Here is a 15,343-nt window from a genome sequence, read left to right on the forward strand (position 1 = left end):
TTCTCAACTTTATCATTGGCTTGCTTTGTGACCCTGGGGAAGTCATTACCTCTGTTTCCCCATCTATAGAATGGAAATAATATTTATCTTCCTAGGAGTGTAAGGAGGCTTTATTGATGTTTGTAAAGCATGTTGAGATTTACAGATAAAAGACACTATAAGTAGAAATCTTTCCATGGCAACAGACTGATATGCAGGATTATGACTTCACTGCAGGATCAAGCAAAAAAGATTGTGAAGGATAGAAATTTCATTCAAGTATAAATGCTTAAAAATGGCAGGGAATACAATGAAAAAGGATTAGCCATGTAAACAGTTTTTTATATAAAACCTATTTTCCCCATGTTTGCCACAGCTTGCAAGTCTTGCTGCAATACCTAGACACATTTTTTAAAAACTTTTTATGAAACCTAAAAAACATCAGTTCATTTATCGTAACAGATTCTTACTGAATGTGAGGGGACGGATGGGAGGGACACGCCATCAATGAAAGACACTTTAACTGTTTGCTGGTGTAAATATACACAAATCCATTGACTTCGACTTTAATTTATGCCAACAGAAATGTATTTTCTTACTTCAGCAATCATGTAAACTTTTCCATGCACATAAAACTGCTGTGAAGCAGCATAATAAATTCAGGTGTTACTCTAGCGTGGAATAATCAGCCAGCCACCTGTATCTTAGTTACGCTTCATAGTTCAGCACAGGATGAAAACTGAATGCTCAAAACAGAGCTCTATATTTTACTATTTCTTTGAGAGAATTTCTCTGTTTTAACTATCGGATATTGTAAACAATAATAGGTTTACTGTACAAAAAAAGTTACTACAGAAAATATATATTTTTTTAAAATGGTGATAACTGGTTTTCTGTCTTTAAGACTAAAAAAGTTCAGATGAATCCATTGACACAGAAGCAGTAACAAGAATGCCCTCCACCATAATCACTGTACTTGCTTGCAAAAAACTATCAATATGTTGTAAAAATCTGGATGTCTTCTCAAGCAGAGCAACGTGTTCCAAATATTTCATCTGTCCCTTTGATCTAACATACAAATAAAACCTATTAAGCTCTATACTCACTGCACAATTACTAATCCTTTCAGATGTTCTGATCTTAGATATGTGCATACACTTCTACCCTTGAACTACAAAAGCTGGATTTTATAGCCAGGGGATTTAAAGACGATTGTTCTTTAAATCTAATCAGAAATTAATTATGCAATGTTCAAAAAATTAGTAGAGCCAAAACTTAACTCAATTATAATAATGGGAGGACTACGCAGTATTCTTAGTACTTTAAAATTTCATGTCTCTTGCAAGAAAGAAGTGTCTTTCACAGAAACCCATCGCTGTTCATTGCCAATCACCCTGCCCATAAGTGTTTTCAACTTTTTGATTGTATGAAGTGCTGATTATAATAAAATATTCAACAGAGAAATACATAATTCTCCCAAAAGCAGTAAGGTATAAAACAAAGGAAGTAAAACTTTTCAAGCTACCATGAGGATCTAGTTTTCCACACACAGCCTATTTTTCACAAAGATAAAATGGGACTACTTAAAAATACAGGATATTTTCTAGAAGTTTATAATAGTTGAATTAAGGAAACATTTCTGTTTTAATAAAAGACTTTTTAAACTGTTTTTAAATGCAGGCATCATGGTGAGTAAGGAATCCAGCAAATGCTTACTCACAACATCAGAAAGTGAAGTTGAGCCAGCAGCTTCACTTGCTTTGGAGATGAAATATGCATTGGATCCCAATCGACAAATTAAGAAAAGAAACAAAGCCCTTCAGGTGAGATTTAAAGATATCTGCGAGGCCCAGAATGAACAAAGGGACAAACAACTATCTACAGTACAGCATGCAGACAAAAGAGAAACAAAGCCTATCTCTTATAAAGCAGCTTATCGTAAATATATGACAGTGCCCGCACGAAGGTCCATACCTAATGTTACTAAGAGCACAGGAGTTCAGACCTCACCAGATCTTAAGAAGTGTTACCAGACATTCCCTTTGGACCGCAAAAAAGGGAATATTATTAAAAGTGTCTCAGCTGTTGACACCTTTAAGAGTCAAAACAATGGATTTTTAATAGATATTAAGGATGAAGATAGTAAAAACTCAGGGGAGGTTGCTCATTGTAGCAAGATCAGTGACCTAAAGACAGCAGAGTTTATTTCCCATACTCATGAACGCATGAATGCAGTAGATCAGCCTTCTAGTGACAACTGTGCAGAGGCATGTAAAAGCACTGATTTGCACAGCTGTACTAAAGAACCTCCTTCTCTTCAAAACTCAGCAGACTCTACTTCAGAAGAGCCTGATTACCAGCTGCACGATAACGCAAAACATGATACAGTGCCTCTGGATAATGAGGAATCTAATCAATCAGCACATGGGAAAGTGTTTAAGACGGAAGTAGCTACAATTTATTTACCGGCATCCAGTTCACATGCCACACAGCCTGATTCGCAAAACTCTGCAGCAGAGACTGAATGGTCACTATGCCCAGCAACAGATGAGGAAAAAAAGAGAACTGTGCATCTTAATGGTCTGCAATCCCAGTCAGTAAATGCTCAGGCCTGCTCAACACAGGCACAGTGCCAATCAGCCGAATGTAATGAACAGACCCTTCAGATAAATGTTTCACCTATGGAAGAAAACCAGCCTTGTCAGACAGCAGTTGCTGTGAGTGAAGAATGCCAACAAATTGTGCCTCACACAGAAGTGGTAGACTTGAAAGCACAGCTTCAGATGATGGAGAATTTAATCAGCTCAAGCCAGGAAACCATAAAAGTGCTGTTAGGTGTCATTCAGGAGTTAGAAAAAGGAGAAGCTCATAGAGAAGGGTAAGCATAAACCAAACTGTTTTTAAAAGCTTTCTTAATATGTACTGTCATCTAAATTTGTCAATTTAATCTACACAAGAAGCATAAATCTTAAGTATAGTCCAGTACTGAACTAGTGTCATATTTTTCACATGTTCTAAATGTTTTTGCTTTAGAAATATGTCCCAGATTAACTACATAGCCATCTTTAAAAGTGGGTCTTATTTATTTATATTCCTTAAGTTGAATATTTAGTTGATTCAGCTTTCTCGCTGTATATATTTTTGTTAAGGAACTGAATCTATTAGTCTGAGGATTAGTGCCTGAAATGACATTGAAGCTATTTCACTTTTTCTAATATGCACATAACAAACTACCTTTCAGAATATGCGTTATTCAGTATGCTTTTTATGTCAACAATTTGTATGAACAATAATTCTCTGTATGGCACTAAAATTTAGAAGAAAAGCCTCATTCTATAATAGAAATATCTTTTAAGATTAAGGGATACTAATACAACTCTGAACAATCTCATTAACTGCATGAGAATCCTGATTGTTTTATTCTTTAAACTTCAAAGTTTTTAATCTTATTTGTATTACTTCCGATATTTAATATAAAGGAAATATTTGAATAACAAGTCTTCCACACAATGCTGATACTGTCCAAAATATGCAAAACTTTTCATCACAGCCAAAGGGAAAATTATTTTGTAGTTATTTGTTTTCTTCCATAAGCTTACACATTTTCTACAAGTACTGTTACTTTTGCATGAGTGATGCAAGTGATAGTTATTTAACCAGATACAGATAATTGAGTCTTTATCTGATAATTGCAACCCTTGGATGCCTTTAGTGTCCCATATACATGTTCTTCATTTAATACTGTAAGGATTCATTGTCGTCATTTGCTAGTTTTTACTCAATGGCTGCATTTCAGAAGAAACAGTTTTTTCTAACAGTTGCTCACACATTTTTAAACCCTTCTATAATATACAAGGTTTTAAATTTAACAACAAACACAAATTCAGTTTTTCCCTCTCAAATAAACATTAGACCTTTTCATTGTTTTTGGAGTAGATTGTATTCATCACCCAAACAGTCGACTTAAGAGTTACACTTTAATTTGTTTATTATTAAGGCACTAGAGAATGTTTTGTCAATTCTCAAATCTCTAAATATAATGCTTATAAATAATTTAAAAGTCAACCAGTTTTCTGAACACATAACCATTTTAATTTGTTTACAGATGGCTATATTATGTTCAGGATAGACTGACAGTGTTTGGCCTTTCAGACTAAGGATCTACTCTCTCTAAAGCAATAGCTGAAATAATGAACTCAAAGATGCCCTTTTAAATTAAAGGGTAACTCCCCACCACCGTCAATTCTGCCCCATATTTCTCCTCACATAGATGGGTCCATTCAATGTACCCAGTATTAGGACTGTACCCAGTCCTATATCACTGATGAATCGCTTTCCTAAAACCACAACTTCTACCTCAATCGGTGAATGATCCCTTTTAAAGTTTTTCAACATGACAAAGCCCTTCTCCTGTATTTCCCCTAATCTAGAACAATAAAAGTCTACCTTCAAAATAATACCCAAACCTAACAATATTAGCACTGAAAGACAAGATGGATGAGGTAATATATTTTGTTGAACCAACTTCTGTTGGTGAAAGAGACAAGCTTGTCACCAACCTAAGTTGGTTCAATACAACATATTACCTCACCCACCTTGTTTCTCTTGTATCCTAGAACAAATACATCTACAGCATCACTGCAAACAATATTAGCATAGACTGTTATAGCTATCTTCCCCATATCTTGCAAACTGATCAGAAAGCAAGCCCTGTTTTCACTCTGATCACCAAGATAGGAGGTATTAGAACTCCATTTTCTACAGAGATTAATTCCTGCCCCACTCCACCACTTCCAACACGTCTCATCTGTGCTCACATTGTTTAAAATAGGTGAACTGCAACAAGTTCAAGCAGTTGGAGGCAAGGAAAAATTTAATACTTCTGGACAATTCAACACGACTAATGTTAGAAGTTCTATTAGCATTTACATTCTAAGTCCCCTTTGGTGTATGCTTGTATGCTAGCCATAACATATGGATATAAGATAACCCACAGCTTTCTAGTCTAAATGCACTCTTTTTTTTTTTTTTGGTTGATCAATAGTCAATATTTTAGTATCTGTCTGAATTTAGAAAATGGCCTCAATTTTAAAGATTGGGGTACTTAATCCAACATGTGGACTGTTAACTAATGATGTTTGTCATTGTTTATAATAGCTGAAGAGTTTAATTGTTGAAAAAGTCCTATTGTGTTTATATTGCATACTACAGTCATGCTAACACAATGATATATTAAAGAGTCATAAGACAGATCCCTTACAATATGAAATATAACTGGACACAGATCAGAGAATGTAAAATCTTTATTGTACCATGTAGTGTAATCTTTATTATGATGGCAAGATGGAGTGTAGGGCTGCCCTAACGTACACCAGCTGGCACAAGCCCTTGTGCACCAGGCACACTCTTGACATATCCCTGTGACAGTTTCTCAGGATGCCCAGGACTGACAGTCACCTTGTTACCCCACTGCCTCAGCAAGAGAGAGACTTGCTCGTGCTTAAATGGCTGTCGGCTCTAGGGTGACTAGATAGCAAGTGTGAAAAATCGGGACAGGGTTGTATAAGACAAACCCCCAAATATTGGGACTGTCCCTATGAAATCTGTACATCTAGTCACCCTAGTCAGCTCCCTAACACCACCAGTCTGTTAGCCACCCAACCAATCTCCTCAGGGCTTTGCCAGCCCTTACTTTGCCTCGCAGGTAATAAGAAGTATACTCTTGCCTCAGAGCCTCTCTGAAAGTATCCCCTGTAGGATTCAGCTTCTATCACTGGACACCCTCAGAAGTTACCAGGTTTGCTATCTCCAAGGGAACAACATACACACAGCTTAACCGAAACATTTCAGGATCAGCTCCTTTATAACATCACTGCCCTGAGATATAGTTATGGTGAATAGAATCATATGTTCCGTATTGGAAATAAGTATTTAAGAGATACTGAAAAAGGATAATGGAAACATCAACGGTCACTTATAAAACAAAGTATAACAGGCTCCCTAAGAGGCTAAACTTAACTTTAACAGACTCTTACCTAGAGCAGTCTCCCAGCGTCCACCTTTCAAGAGTGCAAAAAGTGCTGTCCATTTTGCTCCGAGTGATGGATAAAGATGTGTCCTTTTTGCCTTCTGATATTCCCAAAGTTCATTGTTTTGCCTCCAGAGTCAGAATACCCCCATGTGATTTAGGGCAGTTCTGTGCTACAGGGGAAAGTTGATATAAGCCACGCAATTTGAGTTACATTAGTAGCGTAACTCAAATTGACATAGCTTAGATTTACTTACCGGGAGGTCCACACTATGCTTTGTCGATGGGAGATGCTCTCCCGTTGACTCCCCTTACTCATCTCGTTCTGGTACAGTACCAGAGTCGACGTGAGAGTGATCTGCGGTCAATTTAGCGGGTCTTCACTAGAGACAAGCGGAGATAAGCCCTTAGTGGAGACAAGCCCTTAGTCTCCAGTGTCCTCCCAACTCCATATACTCCTTATGCAGATTTAGCTTTCACTGTGTTGGCTTACAGTCCTTAATTTATGTAACTAATAGCAAGACAACTTACTTTGTCTGACTCAAAGCTTGTTTGTAAACCCTGCCTTGATTTAGACATCTATTTAGTACATATACACAACTTCTGTACATACACATGACACAATGATTATGAAGATCAGTATAGTCCTGGATTCATTTAAAATCCCACATGACATTCCTGATAGATAAATACTATGTCAGCAATGTGTTGGGTGCCGTGAGTTTATAAGACCTGTCGGGGCTCTTGTTACAGAACAGTCACCTCTCTGCCAGTTAGCACTGAGTGGTTCTTAGAGTCATAATTTCTACCTACTTAGAAATGCGGGTATTGTGCAGGAGGTGGATACACCACCTCTATGCCAGCCTAGTTTCCCCCATTGCCAAGGGAATTCTCAGAATGCCAGACCTATCTGCTTGTCAGACTGTTTGCATCAACGGAGCAACACAAAAAAGAATCTGACCCTATGCATAGAGTAAGTCCATGCTCCACTGATTAGATTCCATAAGAGTAGCTAAGGGAACATTCTGTTCCCTTAGAAAATGTATACCTCATGAAGACCAATTGTATCTTAATTACTCTCTTCCCAAAAATACCCAATTCATGAATAAATAAATAAACCTTGCTTTGTTCTAGGAATTTTCTTCCATAACTTCTTTTTTTCTACAGTGATCACAAATGCACAAAGTTATTCGTACTGTCCATCAGTCCTTTTTTATAATGCTAGAATACTCAGTTTTTCCCAATATCTTGTTCTGAACTGATCCTGTCCTTGGTCACTTGGTTTTATGAAAACAAAAAATATTCCTCTAGTTCTATGCCTATCATAGCAGGCTGCCAAAATATCCACAATACTCAGCATTTCTACCACTTTATATTTTTTCATTTATTGAAAAATGTACATAGACTTGTGAAGAAAGTATAGCTTATAAAAATAATTTATAATTAGTAGATAAGCACAAACAGCTTAATATTTGGTAGAATAAAAAGTTTTAACATTTAATCAAACTTTCCTCCATTCAAGAAAGTCAGGGTCTTAAGTACTGTGGTAGTGCCATGGAATTAGTGCTCAGTGGAGTAATTTTCACTATTTTATAGGTCTTGAAATACTATTATGTACCACTCATCACTAAATATATCTGTGCCAGCAACAACTATATCAACATCTCCAGTGCTAGTGGCATCACCCTCTAGCTGACAAGCATCCCTGTTTACTTTTTAAGACTGTCATTTCTACATTCTCTCTACTCATATTTGTTCATACAGTACGAACATGCAGTAGTACTTGACTACACTGAAAATACATTCTGAACAAGTGCTGCAGAGAGAGAAGCTGTAATTCTTGACAGCAAGTAGAGGGCTCTGTTTGGCTCTTTCTGGTTTACATGCAGAAATCGTACATTGGTTGCAGTCCCTCCCCCAGTCCTGACATTTAGAGAAATATAATCCGACGTCTCTTTTGCCTCTGGACTGGGTGCCGATCCCTCTATGCTTTTCACAGAACATTAAAATTGGGCCATGAAGAAACACTTCTAGCCATACTGAAAGTCTGAGCTTTTTTTTATTTTTTTAAAAAGCATTAAAGACAGTTTTGATATATGAACTGTCTGAATGTTTTATAGGATTTTCCAGAGGAAATCAAAATTTGGTATGTTTAACTTGTGACCAATGTTCAAAGAGGGAATTGTTTTTAAAAAACCACACAAGTTTTTTTTTTTTATAATGTATTTATTTAGATTATGGAAAATGGTGATGGGGATACAGTGAGCGAAAACTTAGATTTCGACTTAGAGAGTAAGTTAAAGCTGACAATTATTATATATTGTGTAATCTTTATCAAAACTAAAGATACAAGATGCAGATTCAAAAACCAACAAACCACAAACTCCCTGCTGGCAGTTGAGGGAAGATATTTGGAATACCTCCCAGTGAGCTGTCATAATCATGTAGTCAGGTATTGCTCATTTAAATGCAATGGATACACATTTTTTGAGCCAAATTCTCTTTTATTTGTGCAACCTTAGTTATGCCACTGAGGTTGCACAGGAGCCACTGAAAGCAGAATTTGAACCACTGTCCTAAAACCTGGTTAACTACAGTACTGTACATGGAACGTACGTTGAATATGCACTGCTTGAGCATTAGGAGGACTGCAACATATTTAATTTGTTAAATTGTAGAACATCTTTGGCCAGTCCTTTGAAACTTCCAAGTATGACTAATGGCTATAAGCTAAGCCCTTTGTACTCTATAGCAAAGTAGACTGAAATTCTGTAGAAAGAATCTGATTTATGTGGCAGAGCTGTATGGGATTATATGGCAATGGCAATGAAAAATCCATCAGGGTAAAATTTTCAGAAGATTGTAAGCGACTTAAGACCTTAAGTCCCATTGACTTACAATCTGGGACTGGATGACAGGGGATGAATCACTCAAAATTGACCGGTTGTGTTCATTCCCTCTGAAACGTCTAGCATCAACCACTGTCGAAGCCAGGACACTGGGCGTGGTGGACCATTGGGTCTGACTCAGTAGGGCCATTCTTATGTTCCTAAGTCACTTAACTTTTGAAAAATTGTTGCCCTTTTCAGAGTATTTTTCAATAAAAACTTAAAATGCACCATAGTGAGAATATATAATTGTTATTTGTACTGAAAAGATCTGAAGCAGCTCCTAACTTCAGCTGTTTGGAACTTGTAGAGCTGAGTCTCTAAAATTTAAAAATTCAGGATTCACACTTAATTCAAATGAATATGGGTGCTCATATTTATTACTGCTATTGTTTGGAATAGTATTTTCATGTCTGACTGGAAGCAGTATAGAGAGAGCATGTGTGTGAGAGACGGAGAGACAGACAGACGGGGGGCAAGAGGCATGTCCCATACAGTTCTAAGCTATTTGTAGTAGCAGCTTCTTCCTGTCCTCACAAATACTGCAGCTACGGTTGATGCTGGTTGCCTCTACTCTTGCATTTCCTCCAAGAGTGTCACGGTCTCCACGCTTGGGAAGTTCCTAAGAACCACAAAAGCTAAACAACTTAGAACCAAAGTGTTTCCTCCTTATACACAAATGGAAAAGCAAAGATCAAAGAGCCCATATAAATACACTCTATAAAAGAAGTTCCAGTGGGAACAGGGTGCTCACAGCGGCCTGTTCTCATTTTGGAAGGAGCTGCTTCTGCCTGCCTCCTGCTCTTCTCTTTTAAGGGAAGTCATAGCACAGAAGCAGGAACGGGAAGTTCAATAAAATTACTGTGGGTGAGACTTAGGCCAGGGAGGAAGGCAATATGGTGGATGGAGATGCTCAAGACCAGAAGGCAGCTACATATTTGCAGATTTCTGCAATAGAAACAGATTTTTATGATAACTGGAAACCGATAAATCACATAATTACATTATACACTGAATGTATTTAAATCTTAGCTTCTGTAACAGCAATCCTTTGGAAGACAAGACGACAGTGACTGTACTTTACTTTCTGCTCTGTAGTCTCTACATCTGTTTGTTTGCTGATAGAATTAGTGACTTACTGAAACTGTCTCCTAAATTTTCAAACTAGTAGTGCCATATTGCAGTGGATGCATTGTTTATAAATTATTCCTGAGTGCAGATGTATTAAGATGGCTTGGAACCTGTGGTGGCTCACTCTTCTGAAGCAAAGACAGCAAATTTCCTTGGATATGTCTTCTTGTTCAAGGCACACAATTCTACACAAGTTTGTGCATTGTTGAGACTTGCTCAGATGGCCTGCCGCTTCCTTGAATGTTTTTTTTTCACTTACGCTGCACCTTTTCACTGTCACCACATTTGCCCATCAAACATTTCCCTTGTCTTCTTGACACAGCTGTACTACTAGCAGGAGCAGTTGTGTTTTAATTTTCTAGGTTATCTCAAAAAACCCAGCATCTCTGCCTGTACTCCTCTTACCCTCCACACAAACACTCCTCTTTTGGGAACATCCAACATCTGAAGTTGACTGAACTCTGATTCTGAAAATTGTCAGTGTCTGAATTTCAGACAGCTTCTCCCACTCCTTGAAGCAGTAGTAGTATTGGGACAAACACTGCATGCCTTCTTGCATCGGGTCACATTCTTACATGTGACACTTCCATAGCTTTACTTCCCTATAGCACTTCTGTGGCTAATACTTTTTGTGGGAGTAGGAAGGGAAAGATAAGGTCCACTGCTTTCTCTTCTCTCTGTGTGACCCTGTTTTCCTCATTCCAGCTCCACATTGTCATCAGTGGCCCTCATGCTATCACCTCCAGCCAGAGCCTATGAGAGCATTAAATGTTCATATAGGTGCCTCTTGGTAGGTGCCAGGTCACAGCATAGCTACCACCTCTTACACCTCTTCCATAATAAAAACCTAATGGACATAGAGCACAAGTGCTTCACATTGGTGACTGGGTAGACTTAGGATATACTACATGCTTGGGATACAGACCTCGTGACCTCCCCCATACTGGTTGTGCTGGCATAGACACACCTGTTCAAACGTTCCCTGCTTCCAGGTAAAAACTCAGAGTGAGGCATCTTCCCTCAGTATTGCCTGAGAATTCCGAACAAGAGGGATCAGTGGGCCCCAAACTGAAGGTCTTGCTGTTAAACTCAAGATTGGTCATCAACAGATCCAACACCATTCAAGTTTTAATCACAGATTCACCCCCCACTTCTGGCCTGTACGTCCAAAACCAGGCTAGATGTCTCAACTAGATGTGTGAGGACACAACTAGCTCCAGATGGTTATCCTATGTTCAGATTAGCAGCCTATTTTTCATCTCAACTTCAAATACAAGTAAGGTATTATCTATGTAGGGGGGGCACAGGGCAGAGCTTTCTCTCTGAAGAACCTGTAGCTGTGAAACAGATTTCCATTAGATGTGAACTGAACCCACGTCTTGTGACTTTCAGAACATGATGTGCATTTTGTATTTTTTGGGCCAGTGTGTTCATAGCAGTAGGATGTGATCATTCTATTCCTGTTGGATTAAATGTCTAGAGAGTGGAGAAAAGGGAGGACAACCTTTCTCTGTTCAAAGAGTTTTCCTTATAATACCTTTTCAGAGAACCCAGATATTATGACAATTAAGGTTCTAGAAATACAATAACTGCCCTGCCATGTGTCTAATCAGAAAAATCAAAAGACAATCTGGAAAAAAACAAAGAATGAATGCAGAATGAGGAGGCCATTAAAGTGGTTCAGCCATACAAAGCCACTGAAAAAGAAAACATCAGCAACATCCAACTTGAAGAAAAAAACAAGTGGGAAAAATTTCAATAACTGAGTTTCAGAATCTTAATACTTATCTTTTTTCCTCAAAAATGTTTGGATCCCAGAAAACACATCTTATCTTACTAATTCACTAATAGCTTGGCTGCACATACCATAGAAGCACAATTAGAATATCTTCTATCAAAAATAGCCATTTAATTGGAATCAAACTGGTAAGCTCAGAGAGCTGATAGCTAAGGTCCAATGGGAATCAAGACTGAGGGGAAAAATAACTGAGGAGAGTTGGCAGTTTTTCAAAGGGACACTATTAAGGGCCCAAAAGCAAACTATTCCGATGGGTAGGAATGACAGAAAATGTGGCAAAAGACCACCTTGGCTTAACCGCGAGATCTTGCATGACCTACAAAATAAAAAGGAGTCATATAAAAAATGGAAACTAGGTCAGATTACAAAGGATGAATATAGGCAAATAACACAGGAATGCACGGGCAAGATTAGAAAGGCAAAGGCACAAAATGAGCTCAAACTAGCTATGGGAATAAAGGGAAACAAGAAGACTTTTTATCAATACATTAGAAGCAAGAGGAAGACCAAGGACAGGGTAGGCCCACTGCTCAGTGAGGAGGGAGAAACAGTGAGGAGGAAGAAACCAGTAACAGTAAACTTGGAAATGGCAGAGATGCGTAATGACTTCAGACTTCTCAGTGAGACCGAAAACAAAGAAGGAATATCATAACAAAGTAAATGTTTTATGGGGAGGGGGTAGGTTTTAGAAGATAAAAATAAAAAAAGAGCAAGTTAAAAATCACTTAGAAAGTTAGATGCCTGCAAGTCACCAGGGCCTGATGAAATGCATCTAGAATACTCAAGGAGTTAGAGGAGGTATCTGAGTCCTCTAGCTATGTTTTGGAAAGTCACATGGGAGATGGGATGAGATTCCAGAAAACTGGAAAAGGGCAAAATATTAGTGCCCACTTGTAAAAAGGGAAATAAAAGAACCCAGGAAATTACAGACCAGTTAGTTTAACTTCTGTGCCAAGGGAAGATAATGGAGCAAGTAATTAAAAGAAATCATCTTGCAAAACACTTGGGAAGGTGGGTAAGGTGAATAGGGAATAGCCAGCATGGATTTTGTAATAAACAAAATCTTGTTCAAACCAACCTGATAGCTTTGATAGGATAACGAGTCTTGTGGATAAGGGAGAAAGCAGTGGATGGTGGTATACCCTAGACTTTAGTAAGGCATTTGATACAGAGGTCTCGCATGATATCTCTTATCGATAAACTAAAGGGCAAATACAATTTAGATGGGGCTACTATAAGTGGGGTGCATAACTGGCTGGATAACCCGTACTCAGAGAGTAGTTATTAATGGCTCCCAATCCTGCTGGAAAGGTATAACAAGTGGGTTCCGCAGGGGTCTGTTTTGGGACGGCTCTGTTCAATATCTTCATCATCGACTTAGATGTTGGCATAGAAAGTACGCTTATTAAGTTTGCAGATGAATACCCAAAACTGGGAGGGATTGCAAATGCTTTGGAGACAGGGTCAAAATTCAAAATGATCTGGACAAATTGGAGAAATGGTCTGAGGTAAACGGATGAAGTTCATAATAAGACAAATGCAAAGTGCTCCACCTTAGGAAGGAACAATCAGTTTCACACATACAGAATGGGAAGAGACTGTCTAGGAAGGAGTATGGCAGAAAAGAGATCTAGGGTCATAGTGGACCACAAGCGAAATATGGTCAACAGTGTGATACTGTTGCAAAAAAAAGCAAATGTGATTCTGGGATGCATTAACAGGTGTGTTGTAAACAAGACACGAGAAGTATTCTTCCGCTCTACTCTGCGGCTGTTTACGCCTCAACTGGAGTATTGTGTCCAGTTCTGGGCACCGCATTTCAAGAAAGATGTGGAGAAATTGGAGAGGTCCAGAGAAGAGCACAAAGAATGATTAAAGGTCTTGAGAACATGACCTACGAAGGAAGGCTGAAAAGAAGGTTGGGTTTTTAGTTTGGAAAAAGAGAAGACTGAGAGGGGGACATGATAGCAGTTTTCAGGTATCTAAAAGGGTGTCATCAGGAGGAGGGAGAAAACTTGTTCACCTTAGCCTCTAATGATAGAACAAAAAGCAATGGGCTTAAACTGCAGCAAGGGAGATTTAGGTTGGATCATTAGGAAAAAAGTTCCTAACTGTCAGGGTGGTTAAACACTGGAATAAATTGCCTAGGGAGGTTGTGGAATCTCAACATCTCTGGAGATATTTAAGAGTAGGTTAGATAAATGTCTATCAGGGATGGTCTAGACAGTATTTGGTCCTGCCATGAGGGCAGGAGACTGGACTCAATGATCTCTCGAGGTCCCTTCCAGTCCTAGAGTCTATGAATCTATGAATCTGGCCTTTCAGCGTAGCCAAGATTTGAGGCATTCAAAGAAGAGATTCTAATGTACATCTAGGGCTACTTAATGTGACTGATTCTAAAGACAACTTGAAGTCTCATCATATTTTACCTTCCCTTCAGCAGGAACTCTGAAATGTGTCTGAGAGTAGGGCCCTTCTGCATGAAGAGACTGAAGCTAGGAGGACCATAGTGATATGGAAGTAACTGTGATCTGGATTCTCTGCTATTCATGACTAACTATATTTCCAGGGTGTTAGTCTTCTCACATTCCTTCGTAGTGCTGTAAAATGTTAACTAGCCTTCCTGATAAATCCATTCATATTAGTTGTCATAGATGCTTTTCCAGATGTGTCAAGTTGACCCTCCATTCCTCACACAGCCCTTCAAATTATGTACCTGCTAGGACAGATTTTCTACTAATCAATCATTTACAAAGGATACTATTTAGACAGTAAATTACCAATTTTCACTTTAAATGAGTAGAGTAATCCTATAATAAATTCATTTTGACTATCAGTGGTAAAAGCCAGAGAAACAGGCAGTGAGCCAGATATCCATCCAAACATGCTAAAACGAGATATGCAAAGCTTAAAAGGTATCCATATTTGAAATGGTATTGTTCTAAGAGAGATTAATCTCTCTTTCCTATGAGATAACCATGACAGTTGTGTCTGAGCACCTCCCAAAACTATGAAGTACACAGAGATACATTCAACTCTTTCACCTCCATCAGAAAAAAAATGGTCTTCACGAGTGTGGGCTGTTATTGTGCAAAGGCTAGACCGAAGAGGTCAGTTTAGCTTTGAAACTGCTGAGTGTTCAGCACTGATTCTGGAGCAAGTTCCAGATTTGAGAGTCAGTCAGCAATAAAACTTCTCCATGTTAGTCTTACTTTTGAGATTGCAGTGGGCCATAACTGTTGTGGGAGGTCATTGGGTGAAGTGGTTCTTATGTAAACTCAGTCCAGTTCTATGGAGAGCTTTGAAGATGAAGACCAAAACCTTTACTTTGACCTGATTTTCAGTGGAGATCCTAATAAGGAGCAGAAAGCATGGTTGTGATGTGTTCTCAGTGGTTTACATTGCTGAGCAGACAGGCTGCTGTGTTCCGAACCAACAGTTGACTTTAGCACTTTAATATCTAGATCCAGAGAATCATCATCATAAATGTGTGGAACACTATGCAGTCTACTTATATGA

General features: G+C 38.4%; 2 protein-coding genes across 5 annotated transcripts in view; one reads left to right on the top strand and one right to left on the bottom strand.

Moving 5' to 3' along the window:
* DOCK1 (dedicator of cytokinesis 1) overlaps window positions 1-15,343 on the bottom strand; it is a 570,673-nt gene that overhangs the window by 342,909 nt on the left and 212,421 nt on the right. The window lies entirely within an intron of this gene.
* Window positions 1-15,343, top strand: part of INSYN2A (inhibitory synaptic factor 2A) — an 81,643-nt gene that overhangs the window by 23,904 nt on the left and 42,396 nt on the right. For both annotated transcript variants that reach the window (XM_032801595.2, XM_032801594.2), the window contains exon 2: window positions 1,660-2,857. In XM_032801595.2, coding sequence (XP_032657486.1) covers window positions 1,665-2,857 — 1,193 coding nt within the window. In that variant the 5' untranslated portion in view covers window positions 1,660-1,664. The remainder of the gene's footprint in view (window positions 1-1,659; window positions 2,858-15,343) is intronic.

Source organism: Chelonoidis abingdonii, chromosome 15 (assembly GCF_003597395.2).
Source record: "Chelonoidis abingdonii isolate Lonesome George chromosome 15, CheloAbing_2.0, whole genome shotgun sequence".
Classification (NCBI taxonomy): domain Eukaryota; kingdom Metazoa; phylum Chordata; order Testudines; family Testudinidae; genus Chelonoidis; species Chelonoidis abingdonii.